We start from the raw sequence: 25,722 nt of genomic DNA, 5'->3' as shown, positions 1-25,722 counted from the left end.
TGAGGCAGGGGAATTGTTTGAACCAGGGAGGCGGAGGTTGCAGTGAGCCAAGATCGAGCCACTGCACTCCAGCCTGGGCGACAGAGTAAGACTCCCTCTCAAAAAAAAACAAAAAACAAAAAATCAATAAACTATTGATACACAGACATGAATGAACCTCAAAACCAGCATGCTGAGCAAAAGAAGACAGATGCAAGACTCCACCGTATGGTTCCATTTGTATGAAATTCTAGAACGGCAAAGCTAATCTATAGTGACAGGAAGCAGATCAGCAGTTGCCTGCGGCTAGGTGAGAAAGAGAGAACTGACTGCGAAGGAGTAGGGGGAAAACTTGGGGGTGATGAAATTTTCTATATCTTGATTGTGGTGGTGGGTATAAATATTTGTCAAAATCACCCAACTGTACTCCAATCATGTGTATTTCATTTTATGTAAATTATAATTCAATAAGGTTGATTTTTTTTAAATGTTTTTTGACAGGGTATTGCTCTGTCACTGATGCTGGAGTGCAATGGCACGAACACGGGTCACTGCGGCTTTCAAATCCTATACTCAAGTGATCCTCCTGGCTGAGCCTCCTGAGTAGCTGGGACTACAGGACACAATGCCCAGCTAATTCGTATTTTATTTCTGTAGAGATGGGGTCTCACCATGTTGCCCAGGCTTAGGTTGATTTTTCTTTTTTTTTTTTTTTGAGATGGAGTCTTGCTGTGTTGCCCAGGCTGGAGCGCAATGGTACAATCTCGGCTCACTGCAACCTCCGCCTCCCGGGTTCAGGTGTTTCTCCTGTCTCAGCCTCCCGCATAGATGGGATTACAGGTGCCCTCCACCATGCCTGGCTAATTTTTGTATTTTTAGTAGAGACAGAGTTTCATCATGTTGGCCCGGCTGGTCTCGAACTCCTGACCTCAAGTGATCCGCCCACCAAGGCCTCGCAAAGTGCTGGGATTACAGGTGTGAGCCACCGCCTCCGGTTGCTTAGGTTGATTTTTAAAAGACAAAATACAAGCCCATATTTTGTTTTAGATTCAACAGGCACAAAAGTACTGTTTCAATGCTTAAATTTTTGGTTGCCTGTTAAAGTTTCTAAATGTTTACTCTTAATGCCTGTACTTAATCCTTCCTCCCTCATAGATGTGGAAAAATTTGAATTTCCAGCTGCGGTCCGCGGACCAAACTTTGAGTAGCACCACCCTAGTCCACTTTGCCAACTACCCGGGTTCTCCAACAGGCATCCCCACAGCCTCCCCTTCCAAACCTCACTCTAGAAAGCTGGGAGGCCAGGGGCAGCGGGTTCCAGGCTGAGCCCGGGGTCACTGGGTCTTGAACACCGGCTTGCGCTGCAGCCGCAGCACTCTGTACGTGTTGAGGCCAGGCACGTCAAAGCCGGGTGACAGCCCGTGGTGATCCAAGGGGTAGAAGTTGACCAGCTGCCCGTGCTGGGCCTCGAGCGAGAGCCATGCGTCGCCGAGTGGCAGTGTGCAGGGGAACTCGCGGGCCACATGCAGCTGGAAGACGCGGCCGTGCAGGTGGCGCAGCGCCAGGGTGCGGAACGCTGGGGGCACCAGCGCCTCCACGCGTGGCCCGAACTGGCGCAGGCGCAGCTCGCCCGCCGGCCCGGCGCGCACCTCGTAGAAGGTCAGGTTAGCGAAAGTGAAGTAGCCGGCGAAGGGGTGCGCGCTGGGCGGCGGGGCCGGGCCGGGCTCGGCCTCCCGGAGGGCGCGCTCCAAGGCGGGCAGGAGCTCATCGTAGGCCCGCGTCACCAGGTCGGGCCCGGGCGGCCGCGGCCCTGCCAGCAGCAGCACCAGGCCCAAGCGCAGCGGCGGCACCAGCGAGAAGGTGGCGGCGTAGCCGTCCAGGTCGCCGTCCTTGCGCACCACCCGGTAGCCCCGCTGCGCGTGGAACTCCCAGGGCGTGCCCGTCTCGTTGGCGAAATAGGCGCCTGGGCAGGCCAGCAGCGGCGCCAGCAGCGTCTTGGCCGCGTCGGGCCTCAGGAGCCGCCGGGGCCCGCTGCCCAGGAGCGCCACGGCCAGCTTGGCCAGGTCGGCGGCGGTGGAGTACATCTGGCCCGACGGGCGGTACCAGCCCAGGTCATAGAGTGGAGCTGGCCGCCCGCTGCCGTAGAAGCCCGCGGCAAGGCGCGCGCGCACGGCGGGCGTGAGGTCGAAGCCGGTGTCTGCCATCCCCAGCGGCTCCAGCACGTTCTCCGAGACCCAGCGCTGGTAGTCGCCCTGGGCGGTGTGAGCTGCCAGGACGTGGGCCAGGAGCGAGAAGGCCAGCGTGCTGTAATGGCACCTGGAAGGAAAGCAGTGTCAACTGGGATGAGGCCCCTTCTCACCTGCCCACACTGTCTGAAATGCCACCAGTTTCATGGGACTGGGGTGTGGGCTGGGAAGGAACCTGCTCCCCTGCATTCCAGGTGGTCAGACCTGTAAAAGACTTTGGAGCATTGACTCTAACTCTCTCTTCTACCTCTGAGAAGACCAAGGCCCAGAGAGAGGCAGGAAATTGCCAGGGGTCATACAGCAGGTTGGAAGAGGGCTGGGCTCAGCGGTGCACCTGGGAAAGCTGTCACACAAATCTTATTGGTCCTTCACACTTTAGTATGATTTACCTTAACTAATGGAAAATTAAAGGCTTACACTGCTCTGGGGAAACAAAAATGATAGTGACCATGTATGAGGCCCCTCCCTTCTTCCAGGCTGCAGCAGATACCAGTAACCAGCAAGAGGCCTCTTTTCTTTCCCAGAGCAAATACAGTTTCAGAATCTCTAAAATAGTGCCTCAGAAAGGTGCAAGGATGGGTGAAAATTCACAAATTCTACTAGGCATTCCTGAACTCTAGGCCAACTTCCTTATTTTTGCAGATGAGGACGATTAGTTAGATGAGTTTCACAGAGATAAAGTGCATCACCCAAGGTCACACTGCAGTAAGTTATTCACAGAGCTGAGAGGAGGACTCCGGCCTGAAGATGTCCAAGCATCTCCTCTCTGCATCACCTGGATCCTTTCTTCCTTAAGAGAAGTGGGTCCTGAGGTTCAGCATTTGGAGAAGCAGAGGGACAAATTTGGAAAAGGGTCACTGACCGGAGGCTCAGAAGGGGGCCCCTGAAGCTGGGGAGTGCCAGCTGTCCTCTTTCCAGCCCCACAGCCCCACTGCTCCCAGAGTGGGGCTTCTCTGTTCAGTGGCCACCTAGCTACCCACTCCTCATCTGGTCAGTAACCCATTTATTTCCAACCTGGCAAAATCTGTATTCACCTTGCTTGTTTGCTCAGTGTCTCCCTCACAAGAGTGCAAACTCCACGAGGAGCAAACTCGGTGTTTAGCACCTTCTGAGCAAAGTAGGTGCTCAATAAGGTGAATGGAAAAATCATTCCATTCGAACAGAACAGGATTCTGGGCCCAGCTCTCGCCTGCCTTGCTGGCCTCCCCTCTCTAGGCCTTGGCCTTTCCAGCTGGGGAGCAGGTCTGTCCTGGCTCTGACTACCTAGGATGAGGTGATGTGGGCTCTTTCCCAGGCAGCTGTGTCTCCCCAGGAGGCTCCTAACGTGAGGCTGGGCATCAAATTATCCTCCTTACCTGGTTCCCGGGTCCACCACCAGCACATCATCCTTGAGCAGGTTCAGGGCCTCCTGGGTGCTGCCCTTCCACAGCAGCGAAGTGGAGCGCAACCTTCTGGGCAGCCCTATGGAGGAGCAGTGGTCAGACTTACCGGGCCTGGCTGAGGGTGGGATGGTGGGCCCCTGGGTGCACTCCCTCCCCACCTTCCGTGAGTTGAGAGATAACAACAACAAATGGGTTTTTTAAAAAAAGAAAATCAGCTTAGCGTGGACTCCAGTCCTGCCTTCTCCTCCCGCCTGTGTGTCACTGGGCAGGTCACTGGGCCTCTCTGAGCCCCAGTCCTTCATCTGTAATATAAGGGAAATAATCCTTGTATCCAAGGGCTGATTAGATTAGATAAAATGTTTAATATGGTGCCTGGCACATACTAACTGCTCAAAAAATAATTGCTATCATCGACTATAGAAAGTTTGGGGTTGCCGGGCGCGGTGGCTCAAGCCTGTAATCCCAGCACTTTGGGAGGCCGAGACGGGCGGATCACGAGGTCAGGAGATCGAGACCATCCTGGCTAATACGGTGAAACCCCGTCTCTACTAAAAAATACAAAAAGCTAGCCGGGCGAGGTGGCGAGCGCCTGTAGTCCCAGCTACTCGGGAGGCTGAGGCAGGAGAATGGCATAACCCGGGAGGCGGAGCTTGCAGTGAGCTGAGATCGGCCACTGCACTCCAGCCTGGGCGACAGAGCGAGACTCCGTCTCAAAAAAAAAAAAAAAAAAAAAAAAAAGAAAGTTTGGGGTTAAGGCTGGGCGCGGTGGCTCAAGCCTGTAATCCCAGCACTTGGGAGGCCGAGACGGGTGGATCACGAGGTCAGGAGATCGAGACCATCCTGGCTAACATGGTGAAACCCCGTCTCTACTAAAAAATACAAAAAACTAGCCGGGCGAGGTGGCTGGCGCCTGTAGTCCGGCTACTCAGGAGGCTGAGGCAGGAGAATGCGTGAACCGGGAGGCGGAGCTTGCAGTGAGCTGAGATCGGCCACTGCACTCCAGCCTGGGCGACAGAGCGAGACTCCGTCTCAAAAAAAAAAAAAAAAAAAAAAAAAAAAAAGAAAGTTTGGGGTAAGGCTGGGCGCGGTGGCTCAAGCCTGTAATCCCAGCACTTTGGAGGCCGAGACGGGTGGATCACGAGGTCAGGAGATCGAGACCATCCTGGCTAACATGGTGAAACCCCGTCTCTACTAAAAAATACAAAAAACTAGCCGGCGAGGTGGCTGGCGCCTGTAGTCCGGCTACTCAGGAGGCTGAGGCAGGAGAATGGCGTGAACCCGGGAGGCGGAGCTTGCAGTGAGTGGAGATCCGGCCACTGCACTCCAGCCTGGGTGACAGAGCCAGACTCCGACTCAAAAAAAAAAAAAAAAAAAAAGAAAGTTTGGGGCTGGGCGCAGTGACTCATGTCTGTAATCCCAGCACTTTGGGAGGCAAAGGTGGGCAGATTGCCTGAGGTCAGGAGTTGCAGATCAGTCTGGCCAACATGGTGAAACACCATCCCTACTAAAAATACCAAAAAAGTAACTGGATGTGGTGGTGGGCACCTGTAATCCCAGCTACTCAGGAGGCTGAGGCAGGGGAACTGCTTGAATCAGGGAGGTGGAGGTTGCAGTGAGCCGAGATCATGCCAATGCACTCCAGCCTGGGCGACAGAGCAAGACTCCATCTCAAAAAAACAAACAAAAAAAAGAGTTGGTCCAGGTGGGGTGGCTCACGCCCGTAATCCCAACACTTCAGAGGCTGAGGCGGGAGGATCACCTGAGGCCTGGAGATTGAGACAAGCCTGGGCACCATAGCAAGACCCCATCTCTACAAAAAATAAATAATTAGCTGGACTTGGTAGCACGTGTCCTAGCTTCTTGGGAGGCTGAGGCAGGAGGACTGCTTGAGCCCAGGAGGCCAGGTTGCAGTGGGCCATATTCATGCCACTGCACTCCAGCATGGGACACAGAGTGAGACCCTGCCAAAAGAAGAAGGAGAAGGAGAAAGAGGAGGAGGAGGAAGGAGCCCTAGTTCTGTGTGTGGGAGTGACACCTACCACATCCATTGACTAAGACTCAGGCCTGAACACACTTTGTAAAAAGAGGACGCCGTGGGCACTTGAGGGATTCCTACTTTTTGGGGTTGATGGGTTTATGACTGCAGATATGACCAATCAAAGGCATTTGGGGTGGGGCAGATGGTACCTGCCTTCTCCTGCTTGGCTGTGTCAATCACAGCGAAACACAGCACCCCTCCCTCTAAAGACCAACAGTGGGTCCCTCAGAAGCTTTCAGAGCAATCCCTGCACATCCACCTTGCTTTGTTCCTGATCTTGCCCTGCCCAATTCCTGTGCCCTGGCTTCATCTTCCAGTGCCAGCCTGCTCCTGCCCCCAACCTTGTTGACTTCATCTTGACTTTTTATCACAGCTTTATGATTATAAAATAATTTATTTTAATAAGTAATTAATTGACATGATTCAAGATTCAAAGGAAATCAAAGAGCATACAACGAAAAATTTTCCTCTTACCCTTTCCCCTAGTTACCCATTTCCCCTCCCTGGAGGCAACCTAATGTTTCAATCTCTTTAGCTCCCTTCCAAAGATATCTGATGCATATATAAGCTAATATATACACTAAATATTATATATAATATTATTATATATATAACCTAATACATATACCTGTGTTATATAATATGTACATTACACATATATTCATATACACATATCCATTATATATGTATATATTATTTTAATTATTTATATGGTGGCATATAAAATATGCTGTTACACGCTTTTTTCCTACTTAGTATTCTCTCTTATTCCATCTCAGTACGCGCAGAACATGATTATCCTTTTCTTAGGGCTATACAGTGTTTGATTGTACAGCTGTGTCATAGTTCATTTAGCCACTCCCATATTGATGGACACTTAGGTTGTTTCAGTCTTCTGCTATTACAAACAGTGCTGTAGTGATCAACTGTGTATTATACATCCTCCATGCAAGACATGGGTGAGTACATCTATAAGAGAATTTCCTAGAAATGAAATTGCTGAGTCAAGGGGGACATACGTTTTAAATTGTGATATTACCAGTTGCCCTCCATACGGCTGCACCAATTTAAATTCCCAGCATTGATGGGTAAGAAGGCCTGTTTTACCAAGACCTCACTAACTCAGGGCGTCCATCATGTTCATCTTTGCCAGTCTAATGAAGGAAAACATATCTCATTATAGTTTTAATTTATATTTATGTTGTTATGAATGAAGTTGAGCATCTTTTAATATGTCTTAATTTTTTTTTTTTTTTTGAGACAGAGTTTCTTTCTAGTCACCCAGGCTGGAGTGCAATGGTGCCATCTCAGCTAACTGCAACCTCCACCTTCCAGGTTCAAGCGATTCTTCTGCCTCAGCTTCTAGAGTAGCTGGGATTATAGGCGCAAGCCACCATGCCTAGCTATTTTTTTGTATTTTTAGTAGAAACAGGGTTTCACCATGTTGGCCAGGCTGGTCTCAAACTCCTGAGCTCAGGTGGTCCGCCTGCCTTGGCCTCCCAAAGTGCTGGGATTAAAGACGTGAGCCACTACACCCAGCCCTTAATATTCTTTTTTTTTTTTTTTTTATACTTCAAGTTCTAGGGTACATGTTCACAACGTGCAGGTTTGTTACATATGTATACATGTGCCATGTTGGTGTGCTGCACCCATTAACTTGTCATTTACATTAGGTATATCTCCTAATGCTATCCCTCCCCCCACCCCCTACTCCCAGCCCTTAATAGTCTTAAGAGTATTTTCTGTGAGCTGTCAATTCTGTTCCTTTCCTTTACCCATTTTTCTGTTGGGCTGTTGGTCTTTGCAATAATTTGTAGGTGACTTTTATATATTAAGGGAAATTAGGTCTTCCTTGTAGAATTGTTTACAAATATAGGCTTTTGTTTTTAGAGACCGGATCTTACTATGTCATCAGTCATAGCTCAGTGCAGCCTTCAACTCCTGGGCTCAAGTGATCCTCCCACCTCAGCTTCCCAAATAGCTAAGACTACAGGTGTGTGCCCATCATGCCTGGGCTGTTTTGTAAAATTTTTAGAGACATGGTCTTACTATGTTGCCCAAACTGGTTTAGAACTCCTGGGCTCCTCCCACCTCGGCTTCCCAAAGCACTGGGATGACAGGCATGAGCCTCTGAGCCTGTCCTCATATTGACTCGTTGACGTGCTCTTGCCTTCTCAACTTGATTTTGACCTGCATTGATGGGTAAGACCTGCCAACTCATCTTGATGTTTCCACTTGGTCTAAATGTCCAGGCTTCAGTTCAGCTTTTACCTCTAGAGATGTTTCTTTCCTTGGCCCACCACCCACGTCCCGTGAGTGGGACGTAGGGCCAGTTCAGAAAGCAGAGACAAGAGTGAGCCCAGCCTGGCTGGATGAGAACCTGCTCCTCAGCTTCCCCACCTGAAATGGTTTGGGTCAGCCTGAGTCAGCTCTGAGACTCACCTGAGAGCTGGCTGGCCATCCTTCGAAGGGTGACAGGCGAAGGCCTTGGAGCGGGGCCCACCTGCTCCAGCCAGTCCATCAGGCCCTGCTGTTTGGGGGCTGATGCCAGACCCAGCGGGTTGTTAATGGTGAAGGTGCTGGCGTACCGCTCCAGAGGGTCGTCTAGGGAGGCCACAATGCCCTCCTCCCACAGACGGTACAGCATGAGAACGGGAAAGATCTTGGAGATGCTGGAGATCCTAGATAATGTGGGGAACACAAGGGGTCAAAGGGCATCCTGTTGGTCCCACAACCCACCTCCTGCCCCCAGCCTGCAACTTTTTAGTGTTCTAGAAAAGCACTGCATCCCTGCTTAAGTCAACATTTCCAACAGAAATTAACCAGCCTCTGTGGAGCTGCCTTTGGGATGCTTGAGAACGTAACCAGAAGCCGAGGGGCTGAGGTGGGATGGATACCCTGTGCCAGGCTCTTTTCCAGCCATTTCCCATTCAAGGACAGACCTGGGTTTGGATGGTGCCTCTGCCTCTCACTGGTCATGTGGCCTTGGGCAAGTTTCTAGACCCATCTAAGATTCAGTTTCATTGCCTGCTTCACCGGTTGTATTAATAAAAGGATGGAACGAGGTTGTGCGTGCAAAGTGCCTGTCTACATACCTGGGAGGTGGTAAGTGCTCAATACATGATAGCACATATAGCTATTGGCCCCATGCCAGGCACAGAGCAGGTGCAGTTTAAGTGCAATTCCCTCTGGACTCCTGTAAAACCCACAGTGTCCCCAGGAACAAATGTGTTCACTCTGCATCGTGAGCTTTGAGGATCCTGCAGGCAACACGCAGGAGGGGAGACTCCATGTATGCAACTGAATGTCTCCAGCTGTTTCCATCTGGGCCACTGCTGCCACTTGAAGGGACCTGCGGCAAGGACTCAGGAACTGGTTATGGTTCCTTTGTGGCACATGGTCAGGGTTGGGGGGATGGGCACAAGGTGGCCTTTTCTAATTTGGGAGGTTTAGGGCTAAGGTTCTTTCCAGAAGGGATTCCTTCCCGATCTTTTACCCCTGTGATGTAACACTGGGCACTCACTGGTCCTCTCTGGACTTCAGTCTCCTCTTCTATAAAATTGTCAAGACTTCATAATAGGCCCTGGCAGATTAGACCCCCGCCATGTTTCTCTTCAGTATCCTTATCTCCTAGGTTCCCCTTGCCCTCCCATCCCTTACCCCTCCACGGGACCCTAGAGATCGCCCAGCTGACCTGTACATGGTGTACTCATTGGGGGCCCCAGAAGCCGGGTCTGAGCCATTCTTCTTCCCAAAGTTCCCTGTCCAGAGCACAGTGTCATTGTGGATGACAACTGCAGACATGGCAGCCACGCCTGGGGCAGACATTGCCTGGCGCAGGATGTGGTCCACCTTGAGGGAGAAGAACAGGTGCGGTGACAGGCCCCCCTGCCCTCACCCTCAGTAATCATCGTGCACAGGCACCCTCTTCCACAGCCACACCCTGCATGCAGCACCCCAGGGAGCAAATCATGCCCCATGGGCTGGGGTCCCCACGGTTGGGCTTCTTCATAAGATGTTTTCTCAAAGAAACAGTTTCTTAACAAAATTCAAAAGGAGAGGGGATTAAAACAACTGCTTTAAGGCCAGACATGGTGGCCCATGCCTGTAATCCCAGCACTTTGGGAAGCCAAGGCACGCGGATCACCTGAGGTCAGGAGTTCAAGACTAGCCAGGCCAACATGATGAAAACCTGTCTCTACTAAAAATACAAAAAATTAGCTGGGCATGGTGGCAGGCACCTGTAATCCTAGCTCCTTGGGAGTCTGAGGCAGGAGAATCGCTTGAACCCAGGAGGCGGAGGTTGCAGTGAGCCAAGATCTCACCACTGCACTCCAGCCTGGGCAATAAGAGCAAAACTCCGTCTCAAAAAAAAGAACTACTGTTTTAGTCAGACCCATGTCTGATGCCCTAGAAAACCTCCAATACAGGCACATGCTACCACACCCAGTTCATTTTTTAATTTTTTTGTAGAGATGGCATCTCACTTTGTAGACCAGGCTGGTCTCCAACTCCCGACCTCAAGCAGTCCTCCCACCTCGGCTTCCCAATGTGCTGTGATTACAGGTGTGAGCCGCCTCACCTAGCCTGAACATTGATTGAAAATACCTCATAACTTTCAATGTTGAAGTGCAATGATGATGATAACAGCTGACATTTATTGGACATTTAGAATGTGCCAGGCATGGCATAAAGTGATTTTCATATATTGTCTCCTTTCATCCTCATGAGTCAATGCTAACTTCTGCCCATTTTACAGATGAGAAATGAGAGCCTGTGAGTTAGGAGGTGACTTGCCCAAGTGGCTACTGGCTGATGGAATCAAGATTGGAACCCTGTGCTAAGTCCAGCCCCACTTCTTTTTTTGTTGTTTTGATTTTTGGTTTTTGGTTTTTTGAGACCAGAGTCTCGCTCTGTCGCCCAGGCTGGAGTGCAGTGGCATCATCTCTGCTCGCTGCAGCCTCCGCCTCCCAGGTTCAAGCGATTCTCCTGCCTCAGCCTCCTGAGTAGCTAGGATTACAGACATGCGCCACCACATGCAGCTAATTTTTGTATTTTTAGTAGAGACGGGGTTTCACCATGTTGGTCATGCTGGTCTCGAACTCCTGACCTCAGGTGATCCGTCCACCTAGGCCTCCCAAAGTGCTGGGATTACAGGCGTGAGCCACTGCAGCTGGCCCCTACGTCTTAATTAACCACCAGACCACCTTGCCAAGTGATTTTACATATCCTTGGCTGAGCTCAGTCCACCTCCACTTTCCATCCCTGCACTAACTTTGCCCTTCTTTTTTTTGTTTTTTTTTTTTTGTTTTTTTGCTTTTTGTTTTTTGTTTTGAGACAGAGTCTCACTCTGTCACCCTGGCTGGAGTAAAGTGGCACAATCTCAGCTCACTGCAACCTCCACCTCCTGGGTTCAAGAGTTCTCCTGCCTCAGCCTCCTGAGTAACTGGGATTACAGGCATGTGCCACCATGCCCAGCTGATTTTTTTATATTTTTAGTAGAGACAGGCTTCCACCATGTTGGTCAGGCTGGTCTTGAACTCCTGACCTCATGATCCACCCATCTCGGCCTCCCAAAGTGCTGGGGTTACAGGCGTAAGCCACCGCGCCCGGCTCTAACTTTGCCTTTCTGAGCCTCTGTCTCCTACTCTATAGATAGGGATTCATGAGGAATGCATGTAAGTGGTTACGTGGCAATCGCACATACCAGGTGCTCAACAGAAGGCAGCATAGTTATTATTGTTGCTTTTTTGAAAATTTGCTATAACTCCTGAAAGCCACATAGCACCCTTCTGTTCTCTCTCCTTCACAAAAACCTTTCAGGTATTTGCAAGCAGTGATTTTGTCTCTGCATTGGCCCACGCTTTCTCTTCTCGGGACTCAACAGCCCTTTCCCTTTAACTGTTCCTCGGATGACAGTTTCGAGTCTCCCCCACCATGCTGCGGCTCATATACTTCTGATCATGTTTCACTTGTCTCCATGTCTTCCAAGGTAGGTAACCCAAGTGGCTGGGGTCTGATTGGCACAGACTAGAGCTGACTGACACCTCCCTCTAGGGTTTGGCCATCCTGCAATGGTAAATGTTGTGCTGGAGGGCATGGAGTGTTTAATAGTATCGCGGTGGCCTCTGCAATATGGGTTCTGTCATCCTCTCCCGTCTCAGCTTCCCTACCTCCCACCTATGGCCTCTCAGTTCTCTGTATGTGTCATGTACTTGCTGCAGCCTCCAGGCCCTTGCACGTGCTGTTCCATCTGTCTGGAGCACACCTCTCCATCCCCAGGCTCCCTCACCACGCACATGTCATCTGGGCATCTGCTACTTGTTCACATCTCAGACTAGACACCACTTCCTCCAGAAGCCCTCCCTAACTCTAAGGCCCGTTCCTTTGTGCCTCCAAAGTCCTCTAAACTTTTCTTACCCTCACTCTTGCCCCAGAGTTATAAACGTTTGGTAGCTTCACTGTTTCTCTCACTTCCAGATTAGTAATTTCTTGAGAGCAGGTCAGTGTCTTCTTCCTGCCATATCTATAGTGCCTAGCACAGAGTAGATGCTCAAGAAATACATGTTGGATGGATGGATGAATGGATGGATGGATGGATGGATGGATGGATGGATGGATGAATGAATGAATGCCACTGCCAGCTCAGAAGGACTGCCCTCCGCTTCATCACCCAGGCCCAGCCCCCATGCCCAGTTCCCTCCTGGGTCATCACTGACCTTTTCCAGGGCCTCCTTCAACACGGGGAGTGGGTGGGCCAGGGGCACAGGCTCAGGGTGCCGGGGACACATCCTCACAGGGGCAGAGGTCTCCACTGGTCCCAGGGAACCTGGAGGGAACATCACATGGTGAGGAGGGGACAGACATCAGGATAGGAATCTAGGGGGAAAGTGGCAGCAAGGGCCAGAGCAGTGCCTCGAGGACAGCCCTCCCCAGCCGAGCCAAGCCAGGGGATATTAGGGTGCAGAGACCAGCCATAGCTCCTGAGAGGCTTATGGAGCAGCATGTGTCCTTGGGGAGGAGGCACAGCCCTGCAGGCCACAGCTCCTGGTTGGTGGACACTGTACTCCCCTCTCTCTTGCTTAACAAACTTCCCATCTCCCTGTGGTCAGTGGACTTAGACCATTCTGGCTGCGTGGGGCAGGCTCAGCCATGTCTATCTGTCTGTCTGACTTGCCTTCATCCTAATTATATGTTTGGATGGACTTCGAGCCCGCTTAGGACCCAGGCCTAAACCACAGCGACAACTTATTCTCTCGCCAGAGCTAAGCATTGGGGCTTTGGGGGCCTGAGTCAGTTCTGCCTTTGTCCGGGTGTGTGACTTCCTCGGCACCTCAGGGGAGAAGGTGAGGTGCTGGCAGGACAGGATTCAGGCTGTGATATCATCACAGCAGCACCCAAGCCTTTTCCTCTAAGTCTGGATGGAGTGTGAAGGAGGATGAGCACCCTCCAGGACTATTAATACATCCTCCTCGTCTTCCACTGCACCCTGAGACTCCATCCAAAACTGAGACAAGGTCCCTGTGGTAGGTTTCATATGACCATAAATTCTTTTTTTTTTTTCTTTTTTTTTGAGACAGAGTCTCACCCTGTTGCCCATGCTGGAGTGCAGTGGTGCAATCTCAGCTCACTGCAACTTTTGCCTCCCGGGTTCAAGCGATTCTCCTGCCTCAGCCTCCCAAGTAGCTGGGACTACAGGCGTGCACCACCATGCCCGGTTCATTTTTGTATTTTTAGTAAAGCCAGGGTTTCACGATATTGGTCAGGCTGGTCTTGAACTCCTGACCTCAGATGATCCACCTGCCTCCGCCTCCCAAAGTGCTGAGATTACAGGCAGTGCTCAGCCATATGACCATAAATTCTGTCAGCTCCTTCCACCTTCTAAGATGGCTGGCTTTGTGGCTGGCCAAAAGAATGAGGCCGAACAAATTGCAACCTGCCTAGGCTAGACCTTACGGGGCTTACGCCCTGCGAACACTGCCACCTTGTGGACGGATCTGGGATAGCGGCCTTGAGAGCGAGAGTCCACGCTGAGGGAGAGGTCCCTCCTCCATCCACCACCCCGCCGCCTAAGCTGACTTGCCCGCTGCACCGGAAAGAGCCCAGGCTAGACCAGCAGCAGAGCTACCAGCCATCCCACAGAATTATGGGAAATAATCACTTGCTTTGTCTGAAGCCAGTAGGCTTTGGGGTGATTTGTTACTTAGCAATAGATAACCGACACAGTCCCAAACAGGAAAATTACAAACCTTAGGGAGGATTTCTCAACAACCCATGACATGGGTTTCACAGAATAGGGTGGTCCCAGCTACAGCCTAGGCTTTGCTCAGCCTGAGACCCAAGTAGGGGCTGGTGTCGACAGTGGTGCTCCTCCCACTTTAATTGGGAAACAGAGGGCCTGGTAGGCATCACTAGCAGTGGTGGCTCCTTTATTGAGCCTTGACCCACCCAGGAAGGAGAGGCTCCAAGGCTTGGCAGCTGCTGCCCCTGAACACCTGTGAGTTGTTCCTATTGAGGTCTTAGATACATCTGCAGGAAGGTCTTGAAAGGGGGCTAGAGCCCGGAGATTCCATCATGGTGGCCAAAGGCAGAGGAAGGGAAACACCGTTTGCTCTTTCTTTGGTGTCCTTGAATTTTACCCCCAAACTGGGTGTCTTGAAGAACCCCAGTGGCATCAGGATCCTCATTTTATACACGAGAGCATCAAGGCACAGAGAGGACACAAGACTGTCCCAAAGATGCACAGCTAGTAACAGCTGGACTCAGAATGGAGGCCAGAGTTTCTGAGTCTAAATCTTATAGTCCTCCCCTGCACCCTAGAATCAGGGTGGCAGCTCGAAGCCCAGGAGGACCCACGGGGACTATGGGGAGGAACTCTAGGCTGTCTCTGCACTCACCAGTCTTCAGCTTGGGGAGGTGATACTGCCACAGGAAGCAGCCAGTCATGACCACTGAGAGCAGGCAGAAGAAGCTACAGATGGCCGGGAGGAGCCACTTCTTCTTCACTTTCAGCAAGTTGGACCGCCAGCCAACCTCGGAGAGCAAGGACATAGGGTATAGTCCCCTTGGGGGTCAGTCAGAGGGAAGAGAGGGACCCTAACCCTGGCCCCTCCTAGGCCTCAGGTTAGCCAGACGTCACAAGAGCCCACAGCTTTGGATAAATTTCGCAGTTGTGAAACCAATGCCCTTCCCAGTGTGACTCTTTCAATAGTTCTGCCCTGCAAAAGCACCCACCCCTCTGCTTGCTGTACCTCGTTCCTCTATGGACTTAGTGAAATACCGTAAGACCAGCTGAAATGCCACCTCCTCCAGGAAGATTTCCTCAACTCTCCTGTATTAGTCTGTTCTCAGGCTGCTAATAAAGGCATACCCTTTATTAGCCTTTATATTTATAAAGGAAAGAGGTTTAATTGACTCACAGTTCAACATGGCTGGGGGGGCCTCAGAAAACTTACAAGTATGTCACATATTTCATTCTTCTACTTATATAAAATGTCTAGATAGACAACCCATAGAGACAGAAAGTACATTACTGGTTGCCAGGGATGGGGGGTAGCAAGGAATGAAGAGTCACTGCTAATGCCTTTGAGTTTTTTGGGGGGTGATGAAAATGTTCTAAAATTGATTGTGGTGCTGACAGCACAATCTTGTAAATATGCTATAACCACTGAATTGTACACTTAACAATGGTGAATTTTATGTCATATGAATTATATCTCAATACAATTCCTTGAAAATAATAGTACCTACTTGTATTCAGTTGCAAGGATTAAATGAGTTAATAAATTAGAAGACTAGCTGGCACATGATAACACTACATATGTGTTAGCTATTATTGAATGCCTCCTATGTGCTAGGCACTGAGCCAGATATTGAGGATATACTGATGAACAGAAAGGAACTCTTCCTTGCCTTTTGGAGGTTTACAGTTTTAGGAGGAGATGGGTGTTAACCAAATATTTCATTAACTCCTCCTTGCCTACCTCCCTTTCTCAAAAGCACCTCTTCCACTTCTGTCCTACAAACATGGTATTTGTCCGCCTTGCCTCCTCTATCCTCAGTACACACACAATCCTTCGGTGGTGAATTACCAAATCAGAAATGAAAGGAGGCATCACTACAGCTCCTACAGAGAAATATTATGAACAACTTTATGCCAATCCATTTGACAGTTTAAATGTGGACAAATTCCCTGAAAGACTCAATCCCCAGGTGATCTCATGCACAAGGACATCAGTCACATGCTAATGGTTTCCGATTCTCTCCTGCCCAGCTCTCTCCCCTCTACTTCAGACTCCCATTTCAACTGCCTGCAGAGCATTTCCACCTGGAAGTCCTCAAGCATCTGGAACTCAACATCCGGAGCAGAAAACTCACTTGTTTCACCCCCTCCTCCTTCTCTCGTATTTTCAACATCAGTTTGTGGCACCTACCTCCACTTAGTCATGCTTCAGGGTCTGCCTGGGCCCCTCTATGTCCTTCAATCCCTACCTCTAGTCAGTCATCAAGCCCTCCTGGCCTGTTACAATTAGAAAATATTTCAACGTTACTGAAAAATATACACTGGGCCCAGCGGCTCACTCCTATTATCCTAGCACTTTGGGAGGGCAAGATGGGAGGATCACTTGAGCCCAGGAGTGTGAGACCAGCCTGGGCAACATAGTAAGACCCTTTCTCTACAGAAAAATTAAACATTGGCTGGGTGAAGTGGCTCACACCTGTAATCCTAGCACTTTGAGAGGCCAGGACGGGTGGATCACTTGAGCCCAGGAGTTCAAGACCAGCCTGGGCAACATGGCAAAACCCTGCCTCTACAAAAAATAGAAAAATTAGCCAGGCATAGTGGCACGTGCCTGTAATACCAGCTACTCAAGAGGCTGAGGTGGGAGAATCACTTGAAGCTGGGAAGTGGAGGTTGCTGTGAGCCAAGATCACACCATTGCACTCCAGCCTAGTGACAGAGGGAGACCCTGTCTCAAAATAAATAAATATAAAAATAAAAATTAGCTGAGTGTGGTGGTACATGCCTGTGGTCCCAGCTACCCAGGAGTCTGAGGTGGGAGGATTGCTTGAGCCTGGGAGGTTGAGGCTACAGTGAGCTATGATTGCACCACTACATGCCAGCCTGGACAACAGAGCAAGACCCTGTTCCTTGCTCTCTCTGTCTGTGTCTCTCGCTCTCTCTTTCTCCATATATATATATATATATATATATACACATACACACACACACACATACACATATATACACACATATATATACACACACACGTATACATATATAATGGTGCCATATATATATAGAGAGAGAGAGAGAGAGAGAATTCATTATAATGTAATGAATTCTTGGGCACTTAACACTCAACTTTGTTGAATCTTAACATTTTATCATAGTTTTCTCATATATTTACATTTTTCAAATATACTATGTCATTACTTATTTACTTTGTCTGTTCAGTTTCCCCATCCCATAAGGATTGTTGTTTGTTTTGTTTACTGAGGTATTCCCAGTACCCAAAACAGTTCCTGGAACATAGCAGACCCTAATACATATTTGTTAAATGAATGACTGGATGAAAATAAAACGTTCTAGGTGGAGTTGAAGCCCTGTGTACCTTTCATGGATCTCAGTCCCTTCCCACTCTCCCCAAATGTAACACCCATGCTGATCTTGGTGTTTATCATAATTATGCACATGTTTATTCTTTTACTATTTCTTTATGTTTCCATAAACAGCATGTAGTATTGTTTGGCACATTTTTGAACATATATAAATGATTTCATACTGTATAATCCTCCTGCAACTTGCTTTTTTTTTTTTTGAGACGGAGTCTTGCTCTGTCGCCCAGGCTGGAGTGCAGTGGCCGGATCTCAGCTCACTGCAACCTCCACCTCCCGTGTTCTCGCCATTCTCCCGCCTCAGCCTCCTGACTAGCTGGGACCACAGGCGCCCGCCACCTCGCCCGGCTAATTTTTTGTATTTTTAGTAGAGACGAGGTTTCACCGTGTTAGCCAGGATGGTCTCGATCTCCTGACCTCGTGATCCGCCCGTCTCGGCCTCCCAAAGTGCTGGGATTACAGGCTTGAGCCACCGCGCCCGGCCTGCAACTTGCTTTTTATTCAATTAGCTAACTACAGTTCTGGGTTATTCATTTTGACTTCTGTGGAGTGTGCTGTTGTATAAACATACTGAGTAGTGTAGTAGTTAGAGCCTGGGGCCAGACTATCTTAAAAACGTGACTATTTTACAGTCCAGTTGGGAATCCTCTGCTACAAGTGAAATTTCTGGGTGGCAGGGTACAGCCATCTTCAACTTAGCCACATACTGTTCTGTTCCTCTCTAAAGCTGTCATTCCAATTTTTACTCGTCCCACCTTTGATTCTCGTTGCTATTAATATTTTTAATCTGCATCTTCTTGGCGGCTAATAACGTTGAATACCTGTTCATGTGTTTATTGTACGTATTTGGGTTTGATTTTCTTCGGCTGGACTGTTCTCCTTTGCCTGGTCTTTTTCTATTCTCTTTTCTTTACTTATTAGAGTTCTTCATACACTCTTGTTTGTGGCTTGATTTTCACTCTGTGTTGATAACTTTTGTGGAGAGGTAGAATAGTGTAGTGGTGAATCCGTGGCCAGATTGCCTGATTCGCAATCTTAGCTCAGTCACTTACCATTGTGGGACCTTAAGAAAATCAGTTAACTTCTCTGTGCTTCTGTTTCCTCACCTGTAAAATGGGGATGATAATAGTGCCTAACTCATACATTTGTAAGGATTACATGAGTTAATATATGAAAATAACACTCTCTGACACATCGTAAGCCCTATTAGCTATTGCAGAATTTTGGGATTGTTTTGAGACAGTCTCACTCTGTCACCCAGGCTGGAGTGCAGTGATGTGATCAGTTTTTGCATTTTTTATAGCGACAGGGTCTCACTATGTTGCTCAGGCTGGTCTCAGACTCTTGGGCTCAAGCAATCCTCCCACCTTGACTTCCCAAAGTGCTGGGATTACAGGCATGAATCACTGTGCCTGGCCAGCTATTACAGTATTTTTGAATAGGAGGGCTTTTGGTTTTGGTTTTGGTTGTTGCCAAATTTACCAGTATTGTTGTTTTGGTTTGCGTTGTGTATATAGTGCATGTGTGTGCTTAAGAAATCTTTCTTTTCATGGAGGTCAGAAATAGAGGTTTTTGTACTTTCACACACAAAAGAATTTTTGGTTATAGAATAAAGTAGCGATCCAATTTTATTTTTCCATATGGATAATCAGTAGTCCGGCACTATTTATTAAATACACCAACCTGTCCCCCACTGACTCGTATGCCAACTCTGAAATATATCAACAGTCTGTACATACAGACATCTGCCTTCTGGGCTCTGTTCCAGGAGAGTCTCGCTGAGTTTATGTTCCATCCCTCCCTGTCCAACCCTGCACTCTCTTCCACAACAAAGATCGCTCACATGTTGAGCACAGTGTGCCAGGCTCTGTTCCACAGGAAACAATCTGGCAAGAGAGACTTTCTATGATCCGACTCCAACAAACTCCACCAGCCCATTCCCTGCCTCTCCCCTGGCTCCTGTGTCTTTATGCCCCTACCTACCTCCTGCATCATTGCCCCTCTCTGTACTTTTGCACCTGCCATTCCCTGGGGCTGTGGTTTCCTTTTATCCTTTTGCATCAGACAAACTGTGTTCTTCCCTTAACACCCATAGGCATCTGTGAAGCCTTCTCATTCTCCCCCAGACAGAGCTGCTCATGGTAACTGGCTACTACTGGCTTCTTTGTCTAGGTCCCTATGAGGTAAGGATTCTCTGCAGCACCAGCAGAGAATTCTGTCCTGGCTCTTATGCCTTGGACACCCGGTACCCCACCGGGCACTAGCAGGTTCTCAGGAAATTCTTTTGAACTTTACATGGTCCTGCAAGTTGAAAGACTTGGGTTCAAATCTTAGCTCCACCTCATGAGTCAGTTGTAACTCTGGACAAGTCTCTTCCCCTCTCTGAGCCTCTACTTCTCCAGGTGTTGAAGAGGGTTGAGCTACTTGTAAAGAGTTTACTTTTATATCTGGAAATCTTGTGTGATTTCAAAAGTGTCTTTCAGCTGTAGAATCTGGGGTTCTCACTGAAATCATCTTTGGTCATAATATCCAAAGACTGGAAACAACCCAAATGCTCCTCAATTGGTGAGTAAACAGACCAACTATAGTAAATAGACATCTACACAAGGGAGTACTACTCAGCAATATAAAGGAATGAGCTACTAATACATGCAATAATGTGGATCAACCTCAAAGGCAAGATGCTAAGTGAAATAAGCCAGACTAAATGGCTGCAGACTATAGAATACAACTTATAGAACATTCTGGAAAAGGCAAAATGATAGGAACAGAAAACAACTCAGTGGTTGCCTGGGGGTAGGGATGGGGTAGACTACAAAAGAGCAGAAGGGACTTTGGGGAGGTCATGGAACTGTGCTATATGTTTATTGTGGTAGTGGTTATGGTATCGTATACATTTACTGAAACTCATAGAACTCTGGGAGGCCGAGGCAGGAGGATCACTCGAGGCCAGGAGTTTAAGACCAGACTGGGCAACATAGCAAGACTCTGACTGTACAAAAAAATAGAAAAAAATTGCACCTATAGTCCCAGCTACTTGGAAGGCTGAGGTGTGAGGATTGCTTGAGACCAGGAGTTAGAGGCCGTAGTGAGCTATGATCATGCCACTGCACTCCAGCCTGGGCAACAGAGGAAGACCCTGTCTCAAAAAAAAAAACACCTCATAGAACTGCACAGATTTTATTTCATGTAGATGATACCTCAATTTTTACAAAATAAAGCCATTAAAGATCCCAAAAGCACTGAGATTCTCCACCTGTTGGAAGAGTAACCCCAGATACAAAGGAGTAATGGAAGGCTCTCAGATATTGCTGCAGGATCACATGGAAGATACTCCCCTCCTAGCATGAACACAGAGCTGCAGGGGCAGTGAGGACCCCTTGGTGGGAAGGCAGCCTGCTATCCCCTAACTGGCACCTAAGGTGTGACCAGCAGATCCTTAGCTTATTTTTAGGTGAAGAATAAAATTCAGAGACATTAATTGACTTGCTGAGTTCACGGGCAGTGAATGGCAGAGCTGATTCAAGCTCTGTAAGATGCACCACTCCGCTCCTCCTCCAAACGCAGCTGGGATCTCTGCATCCCCAATTTGTAGCCCTCCTCTGGGGCCCAGCCTCATCTCAAGTCTGTCTCCAATCTCAGGATTTATTCCAACAGACCCAAAGGTGGGTCAGTATTTAATCTCTAAGCTGCTTGCCAGCTGCTCACAGTTTGACTTGCAGTAGACACTAGAAATCTCTCTCCTTTCCCTTCCCAGCTGGAAAATTGCTGGCAGCAGGGGAGGGCCCAGGAAAAACCAGGCTTTCTCAAACCCCAGCTATACCACGGCTCCGCCACCCCCCAACCCCTGCTCCTTCTCAGCTGTTCTGTGCCCCAGTCACTCTCACCTCCTTCCTCATGCTCACAGTTCACTCTGGGACGACTACTCTTTGTCCAGTCATTCATTCAGCAAACAATCCCCGAGGGCTTGCAGTGTGCTGGGCCCCCACGGAGCCAGCAGGTTGGTGGCATAATCAGACACAAGGGCCTGGGGCCAGGGAAGCAGGACTTGACTCTGGCTCTACCACTCGTTCTGGACAAATGACCTCACCCTTTTGAGTCTCAGTTTTCTCATCTGCATAATGCAGATAACAATTCTTCCTACATCTTACAGGGTTTAGTTGAGAATAAAGAAGATAGTGCATGCAAAGCCCATAGAGAGCTGTTCACCAATTGGTAGCTAGAGGTGTAATAAAGGGCTTCAGGGCTCACATATACAGATGAGCTCAGCCTAGGGGGAGGGAGGAGGAGGAGAGAGTCATTGAACAGGTAGTTGGGAATGAGCTTGGGTCACTCCAGACAGAGGCCTCTGGGGATGTACAAAAGGAAGAGGAGTTAGTTTCTGGTTTGTTTTGAGAATTCAGTGAGTTTATGTGAAACATTTGAAACTGTTCTTAAAACATTTGAAACAGTTCCTGGCCTGCAGGTGCAAGCTCTAGAGATGATGATGATGATGATGATGATGATGATGATGATGGTCATGTGGGGGGGATTTAGCCCAATATTTGAAGCCAGCAGGACGGTGGCATGGTCAGACATGTGTCAGAAGCTGACACATGGTGATGGCTTCTTGGGGCTCTGCCTCACCTCGGTCTTCATTCTCTCCAAGGCATGGAAGATTCTGGCTCTTTGAGGATTCGGCTCTACACCACAGGAGATCCTGTAAGCATGAAACTGAGTCAGAGGAGTGAAGGCAAAAAGAGGTCCTGAGGGGCTGGCAAAAAGAGGTCCTGAGGGGCTGGCAAAAAGAGGAGGGGAACAGAGAAAAGCTAGAAAACAAGGAGGGTAGCCAAGGATGCAGGGGACCAAAGTAACCCTCCCCTTCACATGCCCCCACTCCCAGGTGAGAGAAACAGCAGGCTCAGAAATCCCTGCCAGGTGACCCACCATCCCCGTTTGTCCAGGACTGTCCTGATTTTAGCACCAAAAGTCCTGCATTCCCAGAAACCCCTCAGTCCCAGGTAAATGGACCGTTGGTCACCCTGCGTGCCCCTGCATTGAATTCCAGCTCCTCTTCCCCCCACCGCCTGCCACCCCCCTATGCCTGCTCAGAACAATCTTGGTTAGGCCCTCAGGCTCTTGGCTACCACTTACCCTCTTCAGAAGGTGCCAGCAAGAACAGGGCAGTTCAGGCCCCAGCTTGGCCAACCAGTGCCTCTGGGAGTCCCCTGTGTTCCAGAGGACAGGAATGGCTTCCCAAGCTCTGAGGCACAGGCTTTACCAAGCTCTCCAGGGGCCGGCAGATGTGGCGCCTGATTTCCCCAGCGCTAATCCCTCAGAGTGCCTGCTGCCATGGGGATTAGCTTCTGGGGTCCCCGAGCAGCGAGGAAGCGGGGGGAGAGCTGTCAGGGAACATTGGGTAGCACCGTGTGACCTGAGTGCTCCAGGCTGGTGAAGAAAGGAACGCTCTATCCAAAATGAGTCTCTGCCAAACCCAGTGTGGACAAGGGATGTCAGGAGGCCACCAGGGTCACTTCCAGCTGGGAAGGGAAAGGAGAGAGATTTCCAGGCTTGGTCTGACCCCACACAAGCTCCTCAGGCACCTCTGAGGAACCCAGAGCTCCAAGGAACCAGTTTGAAGACCACTGGGGTCAGCCTAGTTGTGAAACATTCAGATAACCTGGGTTCAAATATTAGTCTGTCACTGCCAGTGTGAGCCTGTGTGACCAGGGCTCATAACCTCTTTGCCTCACATCTATAAAGTGGGGACAATAATACCACCTTGGTTAGTGTGCAGGTTAAATGGAATGTGCTCATGAAGCAGGCAGCCCAGAACCTGGCACCCAGTAAGTGCTCCATAAAGTTTGGCTTCTTATTATGGACTTGGCATTTTTTTTTTTTTTTTTAAGACCAGGTCAGCTGGGTATGGTGGCTCATGCCTGTAATCCCAGCACTTTGGGAGGCCAAGGCAGGAGGATGGCCTGAACCTAGGCGTTTGACACCAGCCTGGGCAATATAGTGAGATCTCGTCTCTACAAAAAATTTAAAAATAGCCAAGTGTGATGGCATTGCCCTGTAGTCCCAGCTACTCTGGAGGTTGAAGCTGAAGCATTGCTTGAACCTGGGAGGTGAAGGCTGCAGTGAGCCGAGATGAGATTATGTCAGTGCGCTCCATCCTGGATGACAGAGTGAGACTGTCAAAAAAAAAAAAAAAAAAAAAAAGTCGTGCTCTGTCACCTAGGCTAGAGTGCAGTGGTGCAATCAAAACTCACTGCAGCCTCCAACTCCTGAACTCAAGCAATCCTCCTGCCTCAGCCTCCTGAGTATCTGAGACTACAGGCAGGCACCACTATGCCCAGCTAATTATTATTTTTTAATTGCTTTTGGTACAGATGGGGGTCTCCCTTTTTTGCCCAAGCTAGTCTTAAACTCTTGGCCTCAAGCGATCCTCCCATCTCTGCCTCCCACAGTGCTGGGATTATAGGTGTAAACCAAAAATAAAATTCTAAGGCCCCCAACCATCTGTGAATGAACTTCCTTCTCAGCCAGCGCACTCTTAACGTAACCTGAAAGATCGAAAGACTGCTTTAAGCCTTGATGGGAAGTAAGGGTCAGATGTGCCTCATCATACTTCTCCAGCATAACATCACATAACAAAGAAAGAAAGAAATCAAAATAATTTAACCCCAAATATATTTCCTTGTTGTATCTCGAAATTGCCCTGCAAAGTTTGTCTCTTGTGGGAAAAATCTGCATTCTGTAGAGAATCCTCTTCCTTTTCCATTTCCAGACCCAGGAGATAATCAACACTCAGGAACCCTTTTAAGTCCCATAAGAAAACATTGTATAACCTATTCTCTCTGAAGCCTGCTAGCCATAAGCTTCCTCTGCACAATAAAACTTTGGTCTCCCCAATCTTTTAACCCAAACATTTCCTTTCTATCAATCTCAGTTCCTCAAACTCAACCAATTGTCAACTAGAACATTTTTAAGTTTACCTATAGCCTGGAAGCCCCCACATCGAGCTGTCCCACTTTTCTAAACCAAACCAATGTACATCTTAAATGTATTTGATTGATGTCTCATGCCTCCCTAAAATGTATAAAACCAGCCAGGCGCGGTGGCTCACGCCTGTAATCCTAGCACTTTGGGAGGCAGAGGCGGGCAGACTGCCTGAGGTCAGGAGTTCAAGATCAGCCTGGGCAACATGGCAAAACCCCATCTCTACTAAAAATACAAAACATTACCTGGGCATGGTAGTGTGCGCCTGTAATCCCAGCTACTTGGGAGGCTGAGGCAGGAGAATCACTTGAACCCGAGAGGCAGAGGTTGCAGTGAGCTGAGATCATGCCACTGCTCTCCAGCCTGGGCAACAGAGCAAGACTGTTTAAATTAAAAAAAAGCTGTACCCCAACCACCTTGGGCACATAATCTCAGGACCTCCTGAGGGCTATGTCACGGGCCATTGGTCACTCACATTTAGCTAATATTTCTCTTCAAGTATTTTACAGAGTTTTGATTCTTTTGGTCGACATAGGTGTGAGCCACCACTCCCAGCCATGACCTGACTTTCATGTCAAACTTCTACCTGGCCTCTGTGGCAGGTATCAGATCTCTCTCTGTGAACAGTCTAGAAGATTTTCTATTGATTTTAGTTGATACAAAAGATAAAACATATATTCCTTCTCAACATTAGATGAAGTTGCACATTGGGATTACTTAGGGAGCTCTTAAAAACCACTGGTGTCTGGGTCCCACTGCAGAGATCCCTGAGGCGCAGCTTGGATGCCGCAACCTTTGGAGGCTCCTTGGTGATTCCACTGTGTGGCCAAGGTTGAGAATCAGTGCCCCAGATCAGTGTGTGTCCCACTTACTTGTGTGTAGGAGCATCCTGGCGATTGTGTTACATGGTAGGTTCTGAGCCAGGGGGCCAGGGTGGGATCCGAGAGCCTACGTTTCTAACAAGCTCCTACGTGATGCTGAGGCTGGTGTGAGGACCACACTTTGAGGAGCGAGGCTCCTCTGCAACTCACGGATCACACCAGTGTCCACCTCATTATTTCAACAGAGCCTTGAATTACTATCTCCTTCTACTGATGCTCAGGGTCGGGGATGGATGGTGGCAAACCTTCTAGATCTTCTTCTGTAGCCCCCATAGCCAAAAATCTGAGTGATTTTGTCCAAACTCCACATTGTGTGGCTGGCAAAAGAGGCTCAAGAGGGAAAATGACTTACCAAGGTCACATAACAAGTTTACTGACAACAATTGACCTGGACTCTGGTCTTTTTCATTGCACTTGGCTGCTTCGTTAATCTTCTCTGCGGCTCAGAGCTGGCAGCCCACCTCTTGGACACAGACTGCCTGTTGACAATGTACCACATACGGTCCTTAGAGCCCCCTGTGCTATGTCCTCTGGTCTCCACCATCCCAGGAGGCAGCTTCTATTCTGTCTCCATTTCACATCCAAGGCAACTGATG

The 25,722-nt window shown here is 49.0% G+C and overlaps 1 protein-coding gene across 1 annotated transcript; it reads right to left on the bottom strand.

Annotated features, from left to right (window-relative positions):
• Window positions 1-1,313: 1,313 nt before the first annotated feature.
• On the bottom strand, window positions 1,314-22,680 carry LACTBL1 (lactamase beta like 1). The gene is made up of 8 exons (XM_033229346.1): window positions 22,398-22,680; window positions 21,891-22,017; window positions 14,543-14,678; window positions 12,365-12,474; window positions 9,340-9,497; window positions 8,088-8,326; window positions 3,581-3,686; window positions 1,314-2,295 (listed from the first exon to the last, which is right to left on the bottom strand). Exons 2-8 carry the CDS (start codon window positions 21,900-21,902, stop codon window positions 1,314-1,316), a joined length of 1,743 nt encoding a protein of 580 aa, XP_033085237.1. The 5' UTR covers window positions 21,903-22,017; window positions 22,398-22,680.
• Between the last annotated feature and the right edge of the window lie 3,042 nt (window positions 22,681-25,722).

This window comes from Trachypithecus francoisi, unplaced genomic scaffold (assembly GCF_009764315.1).
Source record: "Trachypithecus francoisi isolate TF-2019V2 unplaced genomic scaffold, Tfra_2.0 Lachesis_group12, whole genome shotgun sequence".
NCBI lineage: Eukaryota > Metazoa > Chordata > Mammalia > Primates > Cercopithecidae > Trachypithecus > Trachypithecus francoisi.
The sequence above is the reverse complement of the archived record's forward strand: the minus strand, read 5'-3'. Positions and strand labels throughout refer to the sequence as shown.